This window comes from Stegodyphus dumicola, chromosome 4 (assembly GCF_044657685.1).
Source record: "Stegodyphus dumicola isolate Sdum_Otavi_A_Nest chromosome 4, ASM4465768v1".
NCBI lineage: Eukaryota > Metazoa > Arthropoda > Arachnida > Araneae > Eresidae > Stegodyphus > Stegodyphus dumicola.
In genome coordinates this window covers 30,628,324-30,649,745 of record NC_140771.1, presented here as the reverse complement: position 1 = coordinate 30,649,745, position 21,422 = coordinate 30,628,324, and the positions used below count along the sequence as shown (strand labels likewise).

General features: G+C 30.7%; 2 protein-coding genes across 2 annotated transcripts in view; one reads left to right on the top strand and one right to left on the bottom strand.

Annotated features, from left to right (window-relative positions):
* The first annotated feature begins 1,155 nt into the window (after positions 1-1,155).
* On the top strand, positions 1,156-5,528 carry LOC146997515 (uncharacterized). Its single transcript, XM_085814243.1, has 3 exons — positions 1,156-1,793; positions 2,265-2,479; positions 5,033-5,528. Exons 2-3 carry the CDS (start codon positions 2,393-2,395, stop codon positions 5,432-5,434), a joined length of 489 nt encoding a protein of 162 aa, XP_085670369.1. The 5' UTR covers positions 1,156-1,793; positions 2,265-2,392; the 3' UTR covers positions 5,435-5,528.
* A 6,072-nt stretch (positions 5,529-11,600) lies between these two features.
* Positions 11,601-21,422, bottom strand: part of p115 (General vesicular transport factor p115) — a 94,194-nt gene continuing 84,372 nt past the window's right edge. The window contains exons 19-21 of the mRNA XM_035360774.2: positions 18,508-18,693; positions 17,785-17,934; positions 11,601-15,000 (exon numbers count right to left, since the gene is read on the bottom strand). Coding sequence (XP_035216665.1) covers positions 14,887-15,000; positions 17,785-17,934; positions 18,508-18,693 — 450 coding nt within the window. The 3' untranslated portion in view covers positions 11,601-14,886. The remainder of the gene's footprint in view (positions 15,001-17,784; positions 17,935-18,507; positions 18,694-21,422) is intronic.

Below are 21,422 nucleotides of genomic sequence, written 5' to 3'. Positions count from 1 at the left end.
ATATGCTTCGCTAGCATAATAGGCTGCATCTGTTATGCACTCACGGAGTATAATCTTCATAAGATTGGCTTAAATGCTTAAATGCTAATTGCTTATGCTTATATTACCCCAGTTGGGCTTTAATAAGCTATATTGATCTAATCCCCTGAGGACAATCAGAATGTCAACTATCAGCTAGTTCCCAGCCAGGAAATCGAGCGGGTAAGGAAAAGAGGGCCCATCGGCCATAGTGACAAAGTCCAATCATCAAAGTAACTTAACTCTTACCCCTGAGACAAGAGTAATAATCACGATAAGATTGGCGATTAATGTTGTTCCGTTAAATATTGTCACGCAAGAGTTAACCCTGACTTATTGGCTTGCCTGTGTGTTATATTTAGTGTGATTGTTATTACTGTGATTATTATGGAAGAAACTTTTTTGTGTTCGGAACAGTTGCTCACAAGGCTCTCTTCACAAGGTTCTCTTAGATATGAAATCTCATTTCGAACGGAGTTTTAATTAGGTACTGTGGGAAAATGAAAAGGCAAAATAAATTTTTTTAACGAATTAAAAGAGAAGCAAAAAGCTTGTTTTATTGTAAATCAACACTGGAACCAGGATTTTTAGGTCTCAAATGTGTTTATATTGCGCCTTAAGATAATATTTAATAATTAAAAAGTTACAGTTCCTGAATCTTTCTCTTTGCCCTTGGTCTCTTGGGTAAAGACCCAGGAACTTGCAAACTTAATATACGAAAGTCCTATAAAACAACAGAGATAAGGCAATCCAAAGTTTTAAAATCCTAATTAACATTGATTTTTTATGAAATTTTATAATTTGTTTATTTTTAATTTCGAAAACTATAAATAGGTAATGAATACAGGATTTTTATTATTATAAATATCAGCTTTATTTCAGAAAGAAATAATTTTGTTTCTGTCTGCAGATATGCTATCAAAATCTGATTTGAAAAGAATGTAACCAACGAAGACACTAGTAATCTATAACTAAATCACTCTGATACTAACACAGGTTTATTCTCGCATTTAGCAATGTAACCAGCACTGACTGAGTAGTAGATCAAGGATCAAGGAAGTTAATTTACGGAGGGCGCTAGGATAAAAATAATTACATCAAAAGAGGGGTTCATCTAATAAGGACAAATTTTGAAGCCTAAATTCTAAAAAATAAAAGCTTTTCAGATAATGCCTTCCGCATGAGAAAAAGATAAAAACTCGTAAAAGGTCTTTTTAATTAAATTTCGTGTCTAAAAAGGGCCAGAATTCAATTACGATAGGGCAGTCATCATTCATAAAATTTTGAAAAGAGTAATAAAAGGTGAAATACATTTCCTTGATTCTTGATATCAACAGTTAAATGAAATCCTTAGAACAAGCAGTCCGGATGGAAGGAGCTAGCGCGGGTTAAATGAACTTACACCCACTCGGAGTAGCTGGCGAACTGGGCGGAGGGGGACCCGTTAAGGCCCGTCTACACGTACCGGTTTTATCGGCCGACTTTCAAGCAGAGGAACAATTTTCAGGATGTGCGCATGCGCTAAAAATCTGTCATGTTCTCTGCGAGCTAGTGTTTCACCGCTCACTAGCCGACGATAAAATCGGCGACTCTAGCCAATTAGATTGCTTCCAGAGATCACGTGCTCTTCTCTCTCATTTTGGAATAAATAATAAACATGTTGGAGCGAAAATCAAATTTTCCAAGTGATTGATTTTTATAGAGAACATGTTGTGTTGTGGGACACAAATAACATAAATTATAAAAATAAAAAGTTAAAAGATTCCCTTATTTTGGTAAGTTCGTTACTTTATAAATATGTAATCAAATATTTTTTTATTCGTGATGAAAATTATTTTATGTAGGTATAATTATCTTGTTGAAAGTAAAAATTGCAGAAAAATCTAGTTTTGTGTTAATTGATGTAAACAGATTACAGCTCAATTTAATACAATACTGCTCAATTTTACTAGCTGATTAACTGATATAGCAATATGATTACAGTTTTCATGCCGATAGTATTTTTTAATATTCAGTATGATATGCTATTTAAGATTTTGCATATTTATATTTCTTATTTGAAATTTTTGTATTGAAATTACACTATTCCTTTCTTCTATAGTAATCTTTATTCTTTATTAGTACTTTTTACTCATATTGTTACGGTTTTCATAACATTATTGTCTATTTATTTAATAGTAAAGGTTATCATTTAAAGCACAGTAGTTATTTACTTTTTCTGAAGCATGGTTATTTTAACATTTCAGGACTTAAGCACACAAATATGCGTGCCAGAAAATGAAATTAAAAAAAAATGGAGTAATCTGCGTACTCAATTTACGAAGGAGAAACATAAAGAAAAAAATATATATATACATCTGGTGCAAGCACTGCAATGCAGTACAAATCGACATGGCAGTTTTATACATCGTTACAATTCTTAAGTGATGCTGTGTCCATTAGGAATACTGTGACTTCTTTGGTAAGCCATTACTTTTTAAATTTATATAATTTGACTTATAAAGTAAATAATTTCCCTTTACTATTTAAAAATTTATAGAATTGTTTTTAATATAGGCAAAACTTTAAAAGTTTTTGTGATAAATAAAATAATATTGTTATACATACTTAGCTGTGTAAATTATATTAGCCAAATCTTCAAGCTCATGCAGCAGATGGGTCATCTGCAAAAGCTCACACTTCAAAGCAATTTCTATATAACTTATGTAAAAAAGTATTATTTTATTTATCCTTTTACAACTATGGCCCGCCAGCGGCCGAGCAGTAAAGTCGCTGAACACTGGTAGTTCGGTCCGAGGTTCGAATCCCGCGAACGGGCTGGCTGCATGGGCGTTTTTGTGGTTTTCCCCATGTGTAACGTGTATACAAGCCAGTTTCCCTTAGAAAGTCCTCCACGAAGGCATCCTTCCCCATAGGCAGATAGCCCTAGTGTGCTTTGCCATAATTAAATACACCATACACACACCACCTTTTACAACTATGTATGCTATTTAATTTCTTAAATGAAATCTTTATATTTAAAGACTATTCTTAAGCTCATTTACTTAAAAATAATCCCATTTCCCATTAAAGTATAGGTAAAAGTGGATAGAACCAGGGCTTAATTTCTAAAATCAGAAGTGTCAGAGTTAGTAGAAGTTATATTTTGAATTTATATGAAGAACTAATCTTTTTTCCAATGAATGATATTCTATTGATAATTTCCAAAAAAGCTGAGCAGTAAAACTGCTAAATAACTGGTAATTCGACCAGTGTTCGAATGCCAGCAAATAAGCTGACTGTAAGGTTGGTTTTTGTTTCTTCCTATGCAAAACATGGATACGAGCCATTTTCCCCTAAAATTCTTCTATGAAGCATCCCTCTCTATAGGCAGATAGTCCTTGAATTGCATTGTCTTAATCAATTAGTCTAACATCCAGAAAAGCATATGTAATTTATTTTGAAATGAGAGTTAAGGTACTTAAATTTCTCTTTGTAAGTCTATTTTGGTACTTATGTATTAACACAACCACCTTGTCACATATTTGGTGGCCTTTATAAATGAAAAGGTAAAAATTACTTACTGGTACAAGTTAGTGGTTTTTATGACTTTTTTTTAAAAAACCATTCCCAAATATCTGATAGTAAGTCAGCAAAGTATTATCGACCTATCGAAAAAAGAAATCTAAATATGAATTTTAATTATTAAGTAAAAATTATACAATACATTAAAAAATAGGTTCTTACATGTTATCACAAGCACTTTAGTACAAGCTCTTTTAAATTTCCAGAATGTGCTAAAATCTGTCAACCATGAGCATAACAATACTTTAGGCAACCATGCTCATGAACATTCCTTCAGTCAAGCATCATTACCCTCATTCTTTTTCATTTATAAAAATTTGCCAAACTTTAGGTGGTTACGCTAATATGTTAAGTACTAAAAAATAAAACACTTATGAATTTGCAAAATACTTCTTTAACTTTTAGCGTTATTCTTTTTTCCATGTACACAGTGATCTGTTTTCACTTAACCAATAAATTGCATAAACTTGTACTGCACATCAACTGTTTACCAAACACATCTCATCGCTGTTTGCATTAACGGTTTTGTGACAAAATACTATATTCTGCAGAATTTTTACTGCAGTTTCTTCCATTGCTGGCAGATTCCACAAGTGATATTTTAAAAGTAAGTTAAAGGTTCCCAACTCCCAAAAAAATTACAATGTCTGTCAAAATCATTAGAATTCCAAATACAACAAAAATAACACAAGAATTGAAACATTGCTTGACTGAAGGATTTTTATGAACAGGGTTGCCTGTGAAAATTTTATGTGCAGAGTATGGCAATTTTTATTAAGGTGGTTGAGATAATATGTGAGTACCTCTAATTTTAAAATATTAATAGAGAAACATGAATTCTTATAGCATTTTAAGTAATTATTACTATCAAAATCTTACTTATATTATTCAAGTTTTTACAAGTAAATGAAGTCCAACCCCTCTTCACATTGAAAAGTTATAAAAATATGGGATGTACATGCACAGATACTGTTCTTTTAAAAACACTCAAATTATTTCTTTTTACTGTAGTAATTATTAGCTTTGCTTTCTTCTCAGTTTATATATATATATATATATATATATATATACACCATTTTCAATGATAAACTTATATTCACAGCTAAATCAGACATACGTTAGTCAATATTTTGTTACTTTTAACATCCTTAAACATAAGCATTAACTTCTTATATATTTTCTTTTAAATATATGTATTGCATGTTTTTATTGATACCAAATACGCTACAACTTAGACAACAGAATTACGAGTTTTTTTCATATTCTTATTCAAGATATTTGACTATTCAACTTTGATTTCTCTTGAAAAATCAAGCTTAGGAAATATATTCATTATCCTTATAAATATTTATTTCTGCATGTTTCCCATAGCTTGTTAATTCTGATTTGTTATAAATGAATGAATGATAGCTGAAAATAGTAACATTTAAAGTGTTATTTTAATTTTCAGGATTTTAATGATACTACTACACAAGAAAGAAGTGCAGAAGTTACCAGACATTCTGAGGAGATGCTTGACATCAATGATTTTGAAGAGCAAGACACTGAAGAGACACAGAGAGAATTATGTCATACACAAACACTACCACAGCTAAAAAGACACACATCAAACACTACAACTTCAAACAAAAAACAGAAACACGATCACATTTACACAGCAGCCACAACAAGACTTGAAGAAATTTCTACAATATTAAAATCAAAATACACTACTCCAAATACATTTACACAGTTTGGTTCCTTTGTTGGTTCCGAACTAAGTCTAATTCGTGACCCTCAACTCCTCACAGACACAAAATATAAAATATACCAAATTCTCACAGATGCACAGACAAAACAAAATGTATATTAGATTCCATGAACAACACAAAATAAATAAGAAACTTAGATATATTTATTACTTACCACATTATTTTGTAACATAAAATAAAAATAATTATAAATAATCTTTATTTTTATTATAACATATATTGAGAAATCAGGGATTAATAATATTTTATATGTTTATCTTGCCATGCAACTTTTCCTTCATTATTTACATAATTGCAAATTTTTTCTCGCATCAGCCTTGCTTCAACAGACCCTGTGTTATAACCATTTTGTTTACACAGGGATTTCATCTTATTTAGCGATTCCTCATTTCGCCATGATCCAGGTATAAAATTAAACTCCTCATCTTCATGATCGATTAGTTCTCTTGGTGTATACAATTGCCTGGATGGTCTTTCTCATAGAAAGTTATGCAAACAGCAGCATACAGAAACAATTTTATCAACTGTCGCAGGAGGCAGCTGTATTGGTTGCATCAGGATACGGAATCTATTAGATAATATCCCGAATGCATTTTCAACAACATGCCTTGCCCTGGACAGTCAATAATTGAAAATCCTTTGCTGAGGAGAGATTTTTTTTACCAGGAGAGATTTTATGGCCTCATCAGATAACGTTTCAAAGGAAACGCCTCATCTGCAACCATAAAATAATTCACAGGCTCACTACCTGGAATCAAAGGTGTTGGGGCTGGGCAGATCGAGCAAGTTATTGTCTAACATCGAAAATAAACTTGTTTGAGCAAAAACTCCTCTGTCTGATATTCATCCATTACATCCAACATCAATAAATGTAAAATTATAATCGGAGTCAACTGATGCCATCAGCACAATGCTGTTGAAACTTTTATAATTGTAAAAAGTGCTGCCACCCCCTGCTGGTGCTTTTATCATAACGTGTTTTCGATCGATGGCACCAACACAGTGTGGCAGGTTCCACTTTTCAGCAAAAGCTTCTATGGCTTGCCACTCCTGAGCAGTGTTTGGTGTATGAAATGAGAAAATAAATAAGTATTAATTATGAAACTGAAAAAAGGATGAGATTACAAAATATAAATGCAGAAAATGCTATTTGAATATTGGCAAATAGTAAAATCAAATATTTTATCAATGAATATTAGCTACTCATTTGTTATAATAAAATTCACATCAGAGAAGTAGGAAAAAAAAAATGTGCTTATATTTTTTGGTTGTGTTCCTATGTTTCACTTTTTATCTAATTTTTCCCCATTTTTTCTCTCTTGTTTTTGGATAAGCTACACCATAGATTCTATGTAAAGTTTTTAAAGTAATGAATGTGTCAGATACAATAAATGGAATTATAGCTAAGATGACTGTGGGTAAATGAATGTTTTTGATCACAATACCCATACAGACAGAAAAACTGATAATTTTTGGAAAAAAATGATTAAAAAATAAGCTGTTGTTGTACAAACAATAATACAATAAATAAAAAGTGCTTATGCTTGTTTGTATACAAAAACAGAATTTTCATTTAAACAACATGTTTAAACATTTTATAACTGAATATATATGCTTCTTAATTTGAAGAAAACTCAAAGCTAAAAGTGTCTATTGAGGAATTTTGGATGAACCCATAGGTGGTCAATTTAGCAGATTCATTATGTGTTGTATACAGGGTTGGTACTAGGTTGTCCATTTGCTGTCCAATGCAATCTCTGCAGTTCCTACATTCTATTGCTAGATGCCTCCCTAATTATAAAACAATGTTTATTATGTTTATTCAATGTTTATTATGTTTTTTCCAAAATCAAATAATCATATCTCTTCTTATAAATTAAAATTTTATTTAAATATACTGAAAAGCATAGACAACATTACGACAGACTAACACTCATATTGAAAATGGTTTATTCTAGAATTTGAGTCAAATTATATTCTAGAGCATGCACCAACAAACTGGTGCCTGCAAAACAATTTTAAAATTTTAAGAAGCTGACGAGATATTTTAACGTTGAGTGGGAAAAACAATTTCATTTATAACTTAAAATTATTTTCTTAAACTGTTAGTCGCGACCCCCATGGAGGTCGCCAAAAAATTTTAGCAGTTTTGATAATCCTTTAACTTATTCTAATAATTTTACAATTACGACAATTTACAATAAGACAATACATAAAGTTCTCTTTCTAACTGAAAAAAATCTGATTTTGCAAATTTATTTCATAATAAGTTATGGTTACAAAAGCTGCATTATTTGAGTGACATATTTGAAAAACTAAATGGTCTAAATTTGTCACTTCAAGGAAAAGGTTGCAACATAGTCATATTCAAATTAAAAAATTGATGCTTTTATTAAGAAAATGACCATATGGAAAACTATGATGGAAAAGGGTTTGTTAGAAATGTTTGTCACAACAACTGAATTTTTAAATGAAAATGATGAAATAGATAAATCAAAAAGATGACTTGTTAAAAAAATAATAAATGAACATCTTTGATGTCTTGATAAAAACTTTAAGAAATATTTCCCTTCAAATTTTAGTGTCAAAGAACTAATATATATTGTGAAACTATTTAGAATTAATGTGGAAAATACTACTCATTTGCCATTAAAATCACAAGAAGAACTTGCTGATTTATCAAATAATTCGGGATTGAAACTTTATTTTTAATACGAAGTCTTCAGAAGATTTTTGGCTAGAAATTGCAAAAGATTTCCAACAATTTCTGAAACTGCCATAAACTTTTACCTTTTTCTACAACATATTAGTGAGAGACATTTTCGTCTCTAACCACCATAAAATCAAGTGTCAATCAAAAAAGTTTAAAAAGCCCTGATTTCTTACATGGTAAAAAGTGCATGCTTATGCAACTGAAGTATAATGGTTAGTGTAAAATATAACTTGGAGAGACATTTCATCAGTATGGTGTTTGCATAACATTTTCAAGGGAATGTTACATGAGTAATGAAATTCCAATTGCTATACTAAATCTCTCTCTGCTAGTACTTAAAAAGGAAAAACTCAAAGTTATCCGTTATCCTGATACCCCAATGCAACTGTTATATTTTATGACTTTAATTGTAAATAGGTTACTTAAATTAAATATCACAAAGCCTCGAGGGCTATCTGCGTAAGAGGAGGGATACCTTCATAGAGGCCTTTCTGAGGGAAACTGGCTCATATTTATGTTACACATGGGGTAACCACAAAAACCAACCATGCAGCCAACCTGTTCGCCTGGGACGGAACCCAAGCCAGGTCGAACTACCAGTATTCGGTTGTCTTAACCACTCAACCACTGGTGGGGTTCTTAATTCTAAATAGAAAATTATATATTGCACTCCTGTAATACTCTTTTTAAATGAATCACATTTCAAGGAAAACAAGTTAATTGAATATTACAAGTTTGAGAAAAATTCAACTTAACATTAGTATCTTGATCTTGTAAAAATGATTTTTTTTTTTTTTTTTTTAATTAAAAGGTCATGATGTTGTCGTGAATTATAAGACCTCATATGTAACATTGATATATTAAGTTTTAACTCACCTTTATGTAATCTTGCATGCATTCCCATAAAGCATCCAATACTTCTGGTATCACTCTTAACAATGTTTGTTTAGGTATTCTATACAAATACTGTAAATTTGAATAGGAACTCCCTGTAACATGATAGAAAACTTAAAAAATAAATTCGTTAAAAATGATGTAGTGATATAATTATCATGATATTTATTCATCATAAATTTCTCAAAATTTAAAAAATAGTGATTAAAATTGTTTGAATTTGTATTTCAATTTTTGTGAATTTGATTTATTAATTTTATCAAAATTAATTGATTTTTTTCCAATAAAATCAAAATTAACTTACCACCAGCTAGAAAGCGTAAAGTAACATGCAGCCTCTCAGATGGTGAGATTGCACAACACATAATCGTATCCTGTTTTTTAATTTTGCTGCTCAGTAAGTTTAATAAATAATCAAAATCGCACGGCATCATTCGCAAATACTTTCCAAATTCCACCCTGTCTTCAAAACGCAGCTCTTGGAACAGGGTATTATGGACTCCATGAATTTCTCTGCGTTTTACCCAATTTCTCGTCCAAATACGCTTTCTTTTTTCTTCTTCTGCAGCAGCGAAGATCAAAATCGCAGATGTTGCTACAGTAGCAATTAAAGGGAAATCTTCATCCATTATTATTGTCACCTAAATTCACTCCCGCACAGTTTTGTTTACACAGTTGTTGTAGTGCGACGCTACATAGGGCGGGAATTCTTCCTCGGACAGTGATTGGTTAAGGCATTTCCTGTACCGACGACAAAATCGTTGCATATGGACAAGCAAGCTCTCTCAGGTAAAATCTTACGAGAAAGTCGGCCAATAAAATCGGTACGTGTAGACGGGCCTTTAGTGCATCGTCGAAAGAGTGTATTGAGCTCTGGGAAGACTGAACCGAGGAGTCGGGAGCTGTGCTCTTCTGTATCGTCGAGTGCATCGCGAGTTGTAGCGTGGAGAGTCTTGAGAGTACGTAGAGTTCCGAGAACAACCAAGCAGAGTCGGGTGCTGTATTCTGGTGCTTTGCCGTGAAGCTGTCTTCACTGTTATAGCCTGAAGGTTGTGTCACTGAATGTTACAGCGTGTCTATAGTTCTTCGACAACTGTAAAAACATGATTTTGGAGCTGTCCTGATCAATATTGGCTAAATAATGTATGTTTTGATACTTCATCAAGTGTCATCGTTATTCACTCCAAATCCACGAACCCGTACATAAAGAAAGAAAGAAAAAAAAAAAAAAAAACCGTAACAATATAAAAATAGTTATTTATTTATTTAAAACAGGTTTTGTGTGCATTTAACTTTTGCACTCCTGGTAAGTTAGCAGAGACATGTTGGTAAAGACAAATATATAGGGATGAGCAGAAATAGGTCAGTTGGTGTATTTGAGAAGTTACAGATGCTATTTGTTCTGGTATTTTCACCAAATGAATAAAACTTACAGCAAATAGTTTTGAACAAAACAAAATCAAATTACGATTCAATTGAAAGTTTGGATTTCCTGGTGTCATCGGCACTGTAGATCAGTGCTCCGCAACCGGTGTGCTGCGGCACACTGGTGTGCCATGGGTAGGATATAGGTGTGCCACAATCAAATACATGTATTTGACATTTTGCAATTTTTTATCATGTATTTAATACACAATGACAATTCTTTTTCCTTAATAATGTCTATTTTAAATGTTTTTATATATTTCACTGTTGTGTGGTTGTGTGTGTGATTGTAAGTGTGTCAGCATTTGAATTTTTTCGGCACTTCCTTGATAACTCGGAACTCTTTGGTGTGCCACGAAATTCCAGAAAGATTTTTTGTGCGTTGCAGGTGAGAAAAGGTTGCGGAGCTCTGCTGTAGATGATACCCACTTATCTACAATTGCACCTAATGCCAAGGTTTATTTATATAAACAAAAAATCCTGTCAAAAATCTAGCAAAGCTAGCCACAAAATGTCACATTAATTTAAATCTCCATGTTCCTGTTTCTCACTCAAAGTTCTTTTATAGAAATGATGCTACCTATTTGTATATTTGAAAGAGAGAATTTCATGCCCACCAAAGGGGTTTTTGCTACAAGTTTCAAAAGATAAAAGTTGATCAGTTTTCAACAGATTTTTACTAATGCAGTTTTTGACTAGACATGGTAATTTAAAAAGTTATTTTAAAGTATTTTGGACAGGCCTCAAGTGCTTTGTGCAACTGTGGTATTGGTGATGAGAATGTTAAGTATATTCTTCTTGAGAGTATTCATCGTGCCCAGCAAAAGAAGATACTTCAGGTAACTTTGAAGCACCTGTCTGTATCTTGGCCACAAATTTTTTCTAAAATTTTTAGTCTAAAGAGACACTTTCTGCTTTTCGAAATTTCAATCTAAATTTAGAACATTGAGTTATCATTATTTTATTTATTTTATTTATTTCTTTATTATTTTAATTTATTCATTGTTTTTTAATAATTTTTATCCTTTTGCAGTGCTTCTGTACATTTTTTTTATTTTGTTAATAGTATAAACTTACATGTATAAGCCTCATGGTATATTTTGTGGAACACATGGCATTAAAAATTAAAGTTCATCCCCTCCCCCAAAAAATTGTTAACATAAATAAGAGTTTTATGTAGGTAAATAAAGAAGTATGATAAAGTATTTTCAATAATTAAGTAAACTACACACATTTTGAAAAAATTATATTATTTATTTCAACTGTACAAATATAAAATATACATCACTCACAAACATATTTCAAACTATAACATCTGTTTTTAAAGATTTTAGATAAATCTAAAGAAGTATCTTCAAGGTCATTCCCTCAAGAAATTAAAGATGCTAAATATCATACTAAATGAATCAGAATGATAATAAAACATCAAACTGTTATTATTATTTATATTTTCTAACTGCAAAATGTCTCATCACTTCAATTTACTAGAAATGAATTTTGAAATGCTTGTATTCATAAGTCAGTATGTCATTGAAATAATATTATTTGAAAAATGGTGATTTTTATAAAATAGTAAAATAATTGAATAATTTTGGAGAGGGGTAAGTTTTATAGGTTTCCAACTATTTTCGTTTCACGATTTACCTCTCAAAAAATTTTTACATACTTTTCAGCTAACGGATTGTTAGTAATAACTATGTGAAACATGTAAAATCTATTTTTTTCACATTGAAAATAGTTATGCAAAAATGTTGTTGAGAATAAGAGGGACGAATAAACACTGATCTAATAATTTTCCACCTCAGAGATTTTCAGCAGCATTTCTTTTAAAGAAAGCATCATGATTGCATGATTTACAACAGCCAAATAACACACAATCATGATGAAATTATTTTAAAAACAAAATGCCCTCCAAATAGAAAGATTTAATTTAGAAAACCACAAAATGGAACTGTATTTTACTACTACTGAAGCACCAAAATGGCACTGCAACGAAAGATCATGCCATAGGAAGAAACATTTACAAACTTGGTTCAAAGGTCATGCATTTCTTTACAAGCAATTATTCTATTTATTTAATTCTGGTGTCAAGAACTCACATATCTCTAAACTGTAATTATGAATGATTTACTGTACAGCTGTTGAATGGAATAATTACATGCACTAGTTTCTTGTATTTAACAAAATAGCAATTATTTATTTAGTTGTATATATTGTTGAGGTAGCAACTCTTGTCTTTACTTAGATTTTATGCTAACATTTTAAGTTTGGCATCAAGTAATTTCCCATTAATAGAGAAGCACCAATTTTTTTTCAAAAGATATCTGATATATATCAACAGAAGATATATGTTACATATCTTTTGAGCGTGAATTTTTAAGTACCTACTGAAATTGTACTACATCAAGCTACTGAAACAACTCATGAATTCTGAAAAGAGAATGTTAGCGATGCAGATCTCTCACATACTTAAACCTAGTACCTAACAAAACATGCACAAATTCCTGCCATTGAACTTGCAATCACAGTGTGCTGAAAGATTTTGCTGTTTGCAAGTATTAGTTGTCACTGCAACTACAGATCTATGGTCCTGTTTCTAGAACATTAGGCTGCTATTACACTTTGGTTTGTTTTGGAACAATTTTTCTGCTTTGTCACAACAGCCAATCACCATAGATCGCTTTGGGGTTAACACAGGGAAAACTGGTTCCCCATTACAAACAAGCTGATAGTATTTGAAGCTGATTGCTGATTGGTTGAAAACAAACAACTTGCAGTTTTTTTTTAAAAGGAAGTCTTTCTTTCAATAGTAAACCAGGCAGAAAAATTGTCCGAAACAGCTGTTCATGTGAAACAAACGCAGTGTGATATGCGCCTTAGATTGCCAAGTTATAACTAACATTGCCATGGAATAATAAAAATATATTTTATTTAAAATCTGTGCCAATGGCACAAATGATACTGTTTATATAATCATGTGAATATTTTAAGTATTTCTTTAAAAATGTTTAGGCAAATAAATGTTTTGAACATATTCTTATCGTACAAACATTTCCTCATTATTTCTTCACTACTCATTCTACAACTAGCAATATCCCATCAGATCTCTTCAGTGCCCAAGTTGGGAAACTGTGGTAAGATGTTAAAAACATTAATAAAATATTTACTAAAGCACAAAAGAATAAACTTCCATACATAAACTATAATTTTAGGAAAAACACAGATTTTTATTTGAATTAAATTTAACTACGGTTTGAATATATACATTACAATGTTCAAAATCTAGATGTACAAAATGTCTTCAGGGGGAAAAAAAAAGAGGTTGCCACAAAGTTTCAAAATGGAGAATATAATATTCAACAAAAGGAAGTAGGTGTGCCATAAATGTTATTTTTATTCTGACATAATTAAAATTATTGCATATGTCTTTCAAACATCTGCTGCCTAGGTATTTGCATGGTGCCTGTTACAATATTGATTGATGCTGGCAAAGATGACATTTTTGTCCCTCGAATGATTGTGGATAATTCGCCTTTATTTATTTATTTATTTATTTATTTATTTATTTAATTATTTATTTATTTATTTTTTTTTTAATTATTTATTTATTTATTTTAATCTGACTTAAATAATAAGTGCCAATGTTGTCATGTCTACATGTTATCTCACTTGATTTAAATCAATGATTAAAATTCGGATTCTCCAAAATCCCAATCATTTAGGACCTTGGACTTCATACTGTGTATGCATAACTTGAAAAAGTCATAATGTCAAAAAATAATGCATGCAGAATTGAATAAATTTTATATAAAATTGGTCATATTTTTTTTACATGAATTTAAGATAAATGAATTTTCAGTAAAAGAAATTTTTAAAGGCTGTTCTTTCACATAACGTTTACACTCGACACAGTTGCGAATAAATATGAATTTTCATAATTTCTTCTCATTCATAATATATATATATCTTAAATTTGTTTCATTCAATTACAAAAAATTAAAGCTTAGAACACCAAAATAAAATTATTTTAATCTTTACATTAATAGTTCTCCAATTTAATTTTTCAAAAATTAAAGATTACGCACAGTTTATCATCTTATTTCCCACCCCTCTTCTTAAAAAAAAGTTAAATTATTTTCTTATTTTTAAGCTTTTAATAACCACATATGTAAAAAGAAGAAAAAAGTTACTTTTCCATCTGAATTTTAACTTTAGAAGATTGTGAAACAATACAATGATTGTGAAAATAACAGAGATGTTTATTGAAAAACTAATGAAGGAAACAGTCTTGTTGATATCTTCTTCGTATTTACAATAAAAAATTTTACTGTGGGTACCTCATATTTGTCCCATCTCTTCATCATTTTGTCTTGTTTATTATAAAACAGCATATACTTCCCAAAAGAAACTGGTAAATTCAGATAAAAATGTTCCTTTTTTGTCTTTTTTTATAGTTGCAAATACAAAACAAGTTTCACTGTTGGTCCTTTATTACACCTTCTGTAATTTGAACAAATTATATCAATCAGATTTAGAATCCTCTACTTCATCTTTGATGTCATTTAGTTCTTTATCACTCAAGTCATCACCAAATTCATCAGGATCTTCATTTACTGAATCATCATCATCTTGAACCTGTGAAATGCAATATTATAATTAATTTTTACAATAGTGAATATCATCTTTAAATCTTAACATCTTCAGTATACAAACATATTATCCACTAGTGTGCAAAACTCAAGCAACAAATTCATTTTTCAACATAAAACCATCAAATTGCTGAAAAGGACTTATTGCTATAAGTATAATGAAAAGTTAATTCACTAGACAGGTGATGGATATGCAAATATCAGCAACATGATTTTGGCAACACAATTTTTTTGGGTGGGTGGGGGTGGCAGAATTTTATTAGGTCTCGTTGAATTGCTTGCAATTAAACAATAACTTATATTTCAAACAGTCAAAAGTCTTTAATCCGGACCTCAAAGCTACAAACTTTTTGCACATGCAACAATGCATACGCATACGCGTTTAATGTATAACAGAGGGTATAAGATAAGCTAAAATTATCTAATTATCTATTTCAGTTAATGTTGGAGATTGCGTTGTTCCTTAATCTTCTAATCAGATCCGGCTTATTATTTTTTGCAGACTGTTGGGAGCAATTTTATAAAAGTAAGCTTGAACTTTCGATTATGTCAAAAAGAATTTCCAATTCTGGAACTACCAAAGGATCTACAAAGTGAAAGCATGTTTCGATGTCCATCAAACAAAAAGTGGAATTGCTGCAAAAAATGGATAAAGGCATATCTTTTGATTGTCTAATCATTCCGAAATATGTTTATCAATTTCACGCTGCTCTGCAGGGGGGGGGAGGGGCGACGCGGCGTGCAATGAACTGGAAGCTTATGTGTCAGCACTATCCTTATCTTCAGGGCAGATGTTTTTATTTTATTCGGCTTATAATTCCTTACTAAATGTAGTACAGTCAAAAGTCGTTAATCCGGACTCGTCGGGACTTCGGCGATTCCGGATTATAGATCATCAGTTTAAATCGCGTAGGATGGCATGCAGAAATTCTAAAATTAAAAATATGAAACCGTAATTTATGAAATAAGGAACAATTATGATCTAAAGGGTATCAAAATTTACAAAAAGAAAAAGCTTAATATTTATTTGTTTACTTTATTAAACATTTCTTTCAATGTAAGTTGTTTCGTTTTATGTGATAATACTTTCTCTTTAATTCTATAAACAGACATCATTTTTTGTTCACTTACAAAGTTCCGCTGTTCAAGTCCCATTAATTGCTGTGCCGAGAATACCGACTAACTTGTCAATCGACATTTTTTCGTTTTCACTAACCTCTCTGTCACATTCTTCATGTCTTTATCCATTTTTTGCAGCAATTCCACTTTTTGTTTGATGGACATCGAAACATACTTTCGTTTTTGTACGATCCTTTGGGAGCTCCAGAATCAAAAATTCTATTTGACATAATCGAAAGTTCAAGTTTACTTTTTTAGTATTGCTCTTACAGTCTGCAAAAAATAATAAGCCGGATCCAATTCGAAAATTAAGGAACAACGCAATCATCAACATTAACTGAAATAGATAATTATATAATTTTAGCTTACACCGTCCGTTATACATAAAACGCGCACGTGAAAACGTATTCTGCACTTGCGCACACGCAAATGCGCAGTCGTAAGAGGTCTTACGTGCACGCGTAAACGCCTATGCGCATGTGTCAACGCGGAGCATGTGCAGAAAGTTTTTAGCTTTGAGGTCCGGATTATAGATCATTCCGAATTAACGACTTTTGACTGTATTTCATCTCGATATATCGATGCACTCCGTCTTTGATATGACTGAAATCAAATTCCTCGTCATTATAAATATCACGAATACACATCAAATAATTTTCTGGTTGCAATTTTCTAATTCTGACTATGCGTAAGGTATGCTTTACACATGGCGCACGTTGAAAGAAATGTTTAATAAAGTAAACATATATATATAAAGCTTTTTTTTTTTTTTTTTTTTTTTTTTTGTAAATTTTGATACCCTTTAGATCATAATGGCTCTTTATTTCATAAATTACGATTTCATATTTTTAATTTTATTTTCTGCATGCCATCTTACCAGATTTAAACTGATGATCTATAATCCGGAAAAACCGATAATCTGGAATTGCCGAAGTCCCAACGAGTCTGGATTAAAGACTTTTGACTGTACTAAATCTAGTTAAAAATGGAGTAAAAATGTATGCACATATGAGCATTTCTTTATTAAAATAGACATATTTCATCATATGTCAAAAAAGATATTTAGGTTACAAAACATTTATATTTTAGTTAATTAGAAGTTTAAATGGAAGAGAAACATGTTGCAAAATTTGAAATAAGGAACAAAATGCAAGATTAGATTGGTTTAGATTCTGAATTCTCTATCATTTTTCAAAAATATATTAATGTAGGTCCCTCTTCATCATTTGTGAAAAACTGAGATGTGTAAACAATCATCTTATAAAGAAATGAATGGACTGCACAAAGAGAGAACAAATGTAGCACCATCTGTTGAGAAAAACTGTAATGAAACGCGAGATAGCTAAGATATTGGAACTTTGAAAGCACTAGAAGAAACAGATTGGAATTAATGCCATTAACTTAAAAAGGCAAATTTTTTATGAATCTGAGACACTTAAAGAAAATCTAATTTATCAATAGAAGAAGCTTAGTGGATAAATTTTGCGAGTCAAAATTGACATCTATAATTAAAAGTCATTTGACACATATCAAAGATTTATTTATCATTACTTTTCAAACATACTTATTTTTTTATATTAACACTAGACACTTTAAAAACTAAATAACAAATATAATGAATACATTAACAAAATATTATATAGATTCTTACTTCAACACCTAGCTCTTTTAACTTCTTTTTTAGTTCCCATATTTTGTCACTTTGTTCAGTAACTAACATTAGCATATCTTCCTGCTCTTTCTTAATGATATTTAGCTGTTCTTCCAAGCTATTTTTTTCTTCTTGGAGACTTTGAAGATTCTAAGAGGGGAAAGAAATTATATAAATTTTTGCACTGAAAATTCAAATATAATCATTATTTGATTTACAATAACTATTAAAAATCATATTATGCACTAGAAGTGTTCAAAGAGATAACATAGTTCTTAAACTTACACCATGAAAGAATACACCCCCTGTATTATAAGAGTAGAATATAAATTTTCATCTGTAAAACCGAATAGCAAAAATTCTTTACTACAATTGCTTAAAAATTACCAAAACAAGCAAAGTTATATTTAAATGGCAACAAAACCTATCACCTGCATTCTGCTGACTAAATACTAATGTAATAGCAAAGGGTATAGAAGATATTAAAACTTATACACAAAATGCTTGAATATAATATTTTTAAAAATAAGGATTTTCTATATATTCTAATGTTTAAAAGTTTTTAAATGCTTAACTCTTCTTTTGAGCTGTTAACTCCAGTCTGAAGTACCCCAAAAATTTTCAGTTCCACCCTCCCCAAACTGTGGATTTGCAATACATAAATAAACTTCAAAACTTCATAAAATCTAAATTTAGAAACCATACAGATATACCCAAACATACCATTTGTGATACTTTCTTAGATTCAATTAACTCTTTGCTTTCCTTAATTTCTTCTTCTAATTTCTTTATTATTTTATCTTTCGTTTCTATTTCTTGCTGTAGATCTTGCACAAGTTGACTGCTTTCACTACCAACAGTAACGTGTGAATCCCCACATTCTGGAAATTGGTTCATTGCATCATCCTGCTGATATTAAAGAAAAAGGAAGTCAGCAAAAACTTCATGCAGAAAACTGTGCATTAAACATAATCATTATTTTATAACTATTCATGAAATTCTTGAAAAGTATGTGAATGAAACCAACATCCAAATTTAGCCTCCAAATTTTCCAACTAAATTTCAAACATTACACAATTAATATATAATGCTACTTTACTTCAAGTTATCTTTTCTACAATACCAAAATTTTTAGTTATTTCTCTCCTGTTATACAAAGTACCTCACTGCAGCTATAAATAGAAAAAGCACCTGCTTTTCCCGCAATTGCTTTTATGAATGCACTTGAATGTGCAATGCTGTGTAAACTTAGATGTTAATTTTTTTTTTAAAAGAAACAACAAAGTGGAATTTTTATCAAAATATTTGCCCTTAGTATCTGTGCCATTCACAAAACTGAATTAACTCAAAGAGATGGAGGGCATTCATTTATAACACAAAATTTCTGTTTAAATAATTCTCTTTACTTTTGAACTAAGAACAATTTCATATTTTTAACGTTTCAAAACCTGAGTTGCTTATTAACATTTATTAAAATCCATTCTTTATCTGAATGCAATTCTGAATAAAAATTTGCTAAACTTTAGCCTTGTGCCATCATTACAACAATGAAAATTATAATCAAATCACTGTGAAATGAGAAAAACCAGAATGCAGAATGCAACCTTCTCCTTCACTGTGTAAGAAATTATATAGATACATAATCAAAACTGAATTAATTTTCATGAATTAGCTCTAGGATGTCACTCAAAGAATATTTATATTTATTTCTTGGAAAGAGGTCAATTCAGCTGTATACACCGGTGTAAAAACCTGGATACAAAGAGAAAAATTCTTGTTTTGAAAGAAATTATACAGACCTATAATGCCATCTATATTCTCTAAATTAAAAAGCTTTCATTAATTAAGATACAATAACATACCAAACAATTATCAATTTAGAAGTCAAACAACAAAAATCATCGTTACATTTTAAATTTTCACAGGACTAGTTTCGATGGTTTTACAGAACCATCATCCTCAGCTGAAAAAGTGCAAATGAACAAGATACGATAAGAAAGATAGGGCAGAAGTTTTGGAATTAGGGTCGTTAATTAGAACAGAAAGATTTTTTTGAATGTGAAATGTCTCTAGAAAATCTAATTCACCAATGGAAGATGTTTTTTGAATTTTTTGAAAAATTGAAAGTGTTATTTTCAGACCAACAATGCTGGGCAACAGAAGACTTTGATTCAATTGAGCAAGGCATACTGGAATAAAGAATCGTTTTGCAAAGGATTTATTTGTGTTTTTTTTTTTTTTTTTTTTCCTCTAACGTATGCCTCATGTTCCTTAACGCGAAATTTTAAGGCTCTCTTAGTTCGACCAATGTAAATTACACCACACTGGCAAGGAGACCTCAAAATACCCCAAGAATTCATATCTGGAATGGGGTCCTTGAGTATGGAACTTGGAATTTTTTTGATGGGAGAATAAATGACATGAAAGTAAAATTTCTGTAAAATATGTGCAATTTTATAACTAATTGATGGAAAGAAGGGAATGACAACTTTAAGGAAATTATGTTTTAATTCTCATTTCATCAACAGATGGCGCCAGTAGCTTAACTCCAGCTCAGTCATTCTTATCTTTTCTCGTTCATTTTCACTTTTGCTGCTGATGATGATCAAAACTACTCCTGTGAAAATATTTAAAATATAACGATGATTTTTGTTGTTTGACTTCTAAATTAAAGCTTCCATTAGTTAACTAATGCTACTTATTATACTCATTTTAGGAAAAAATTCAAATGAGCAAGGCATACTGGCATAAAGAATCGTTTTGCAAAGGATTTATTCATCTTCTATTAGGCAGAAATCATTCGAGCAAGTTAAGTTCACTTGTAAGCTTATGGTGTATAAGCTTTAATGAGAGCTATTTTCATTCATGAACACATACAAGTTAATTTTTCTCTTTAAAACAAATCTAATACTAATGCAACTTTTAAAGCAATTCCTCGTTAAGCCTTTAAATCTTTTTTAACCTCTTTAAAACCAACTTAATACTAATATTAATGCAATCAAACTAAAAGTTTTAGTTAAAATAAAAATGTACTCCTCTTAATGTAAGTGTTATATAAATTATAAGAAGAAACCAATCATTTTCAGGTTATGAAATACTGCAAGTTCTGCCTTAAAATAAAGTAATATTCTGTCAAGTTAAAATGATATCCTTATTCCCCATCACAGTTCAGAGCAACAAGGCAATAGACTAATGAAAAAATACATAAATATATGAAATAATAAAAGCCCAAGGAAAAGCCGAAATACTGTTGATGCGTGCTTAGATCCATATTGAAGAAGAATTTTGATTGTGTAGTATCTAAAGAATTTGGTAGTCGTGGCAGTTTTAATTCCATTTTTTTTTCCAACTGATATTTGTAGCCACAGATCGCTTGGCACTCTAGTTGTGCCTTTCCACAGAAGATTTACATTTTTGGTATTATTCAGATAGAAAGCAAGCCAGTGAAATTACATCTTAGCACAGTAGAGAGCAAAAGCTGAAGTACATAGTTATGGAAGATGGAAGCATGCAAAGAGAAAAGTTTCGGTTTGCAATTTGGTGATTATTAAATCGCATGATTAATTTGAATAACGCAGTTTAGACTTAAACGCTATTTTTAGGACAGATAGATGAAATAGAAAATAAAAGGGGTTATA

Excerpts from the sequence above, each read along its gene's own strand:
- LOC146997515 (XM_085814243.1), top strand. The coding sequence starts at position 2,393 with ATGCAGTACAAATCGACATGGCAGTTTTATACATCGTTACAATTCTTA. Across the intron at positions 2,480-5,032 it reads GGAATACTGTGACTTCTTTG|GATTTTAATGATACTACTAC; the intron begins GTAAGCCATTAC and ends TTTAATTTTCAG.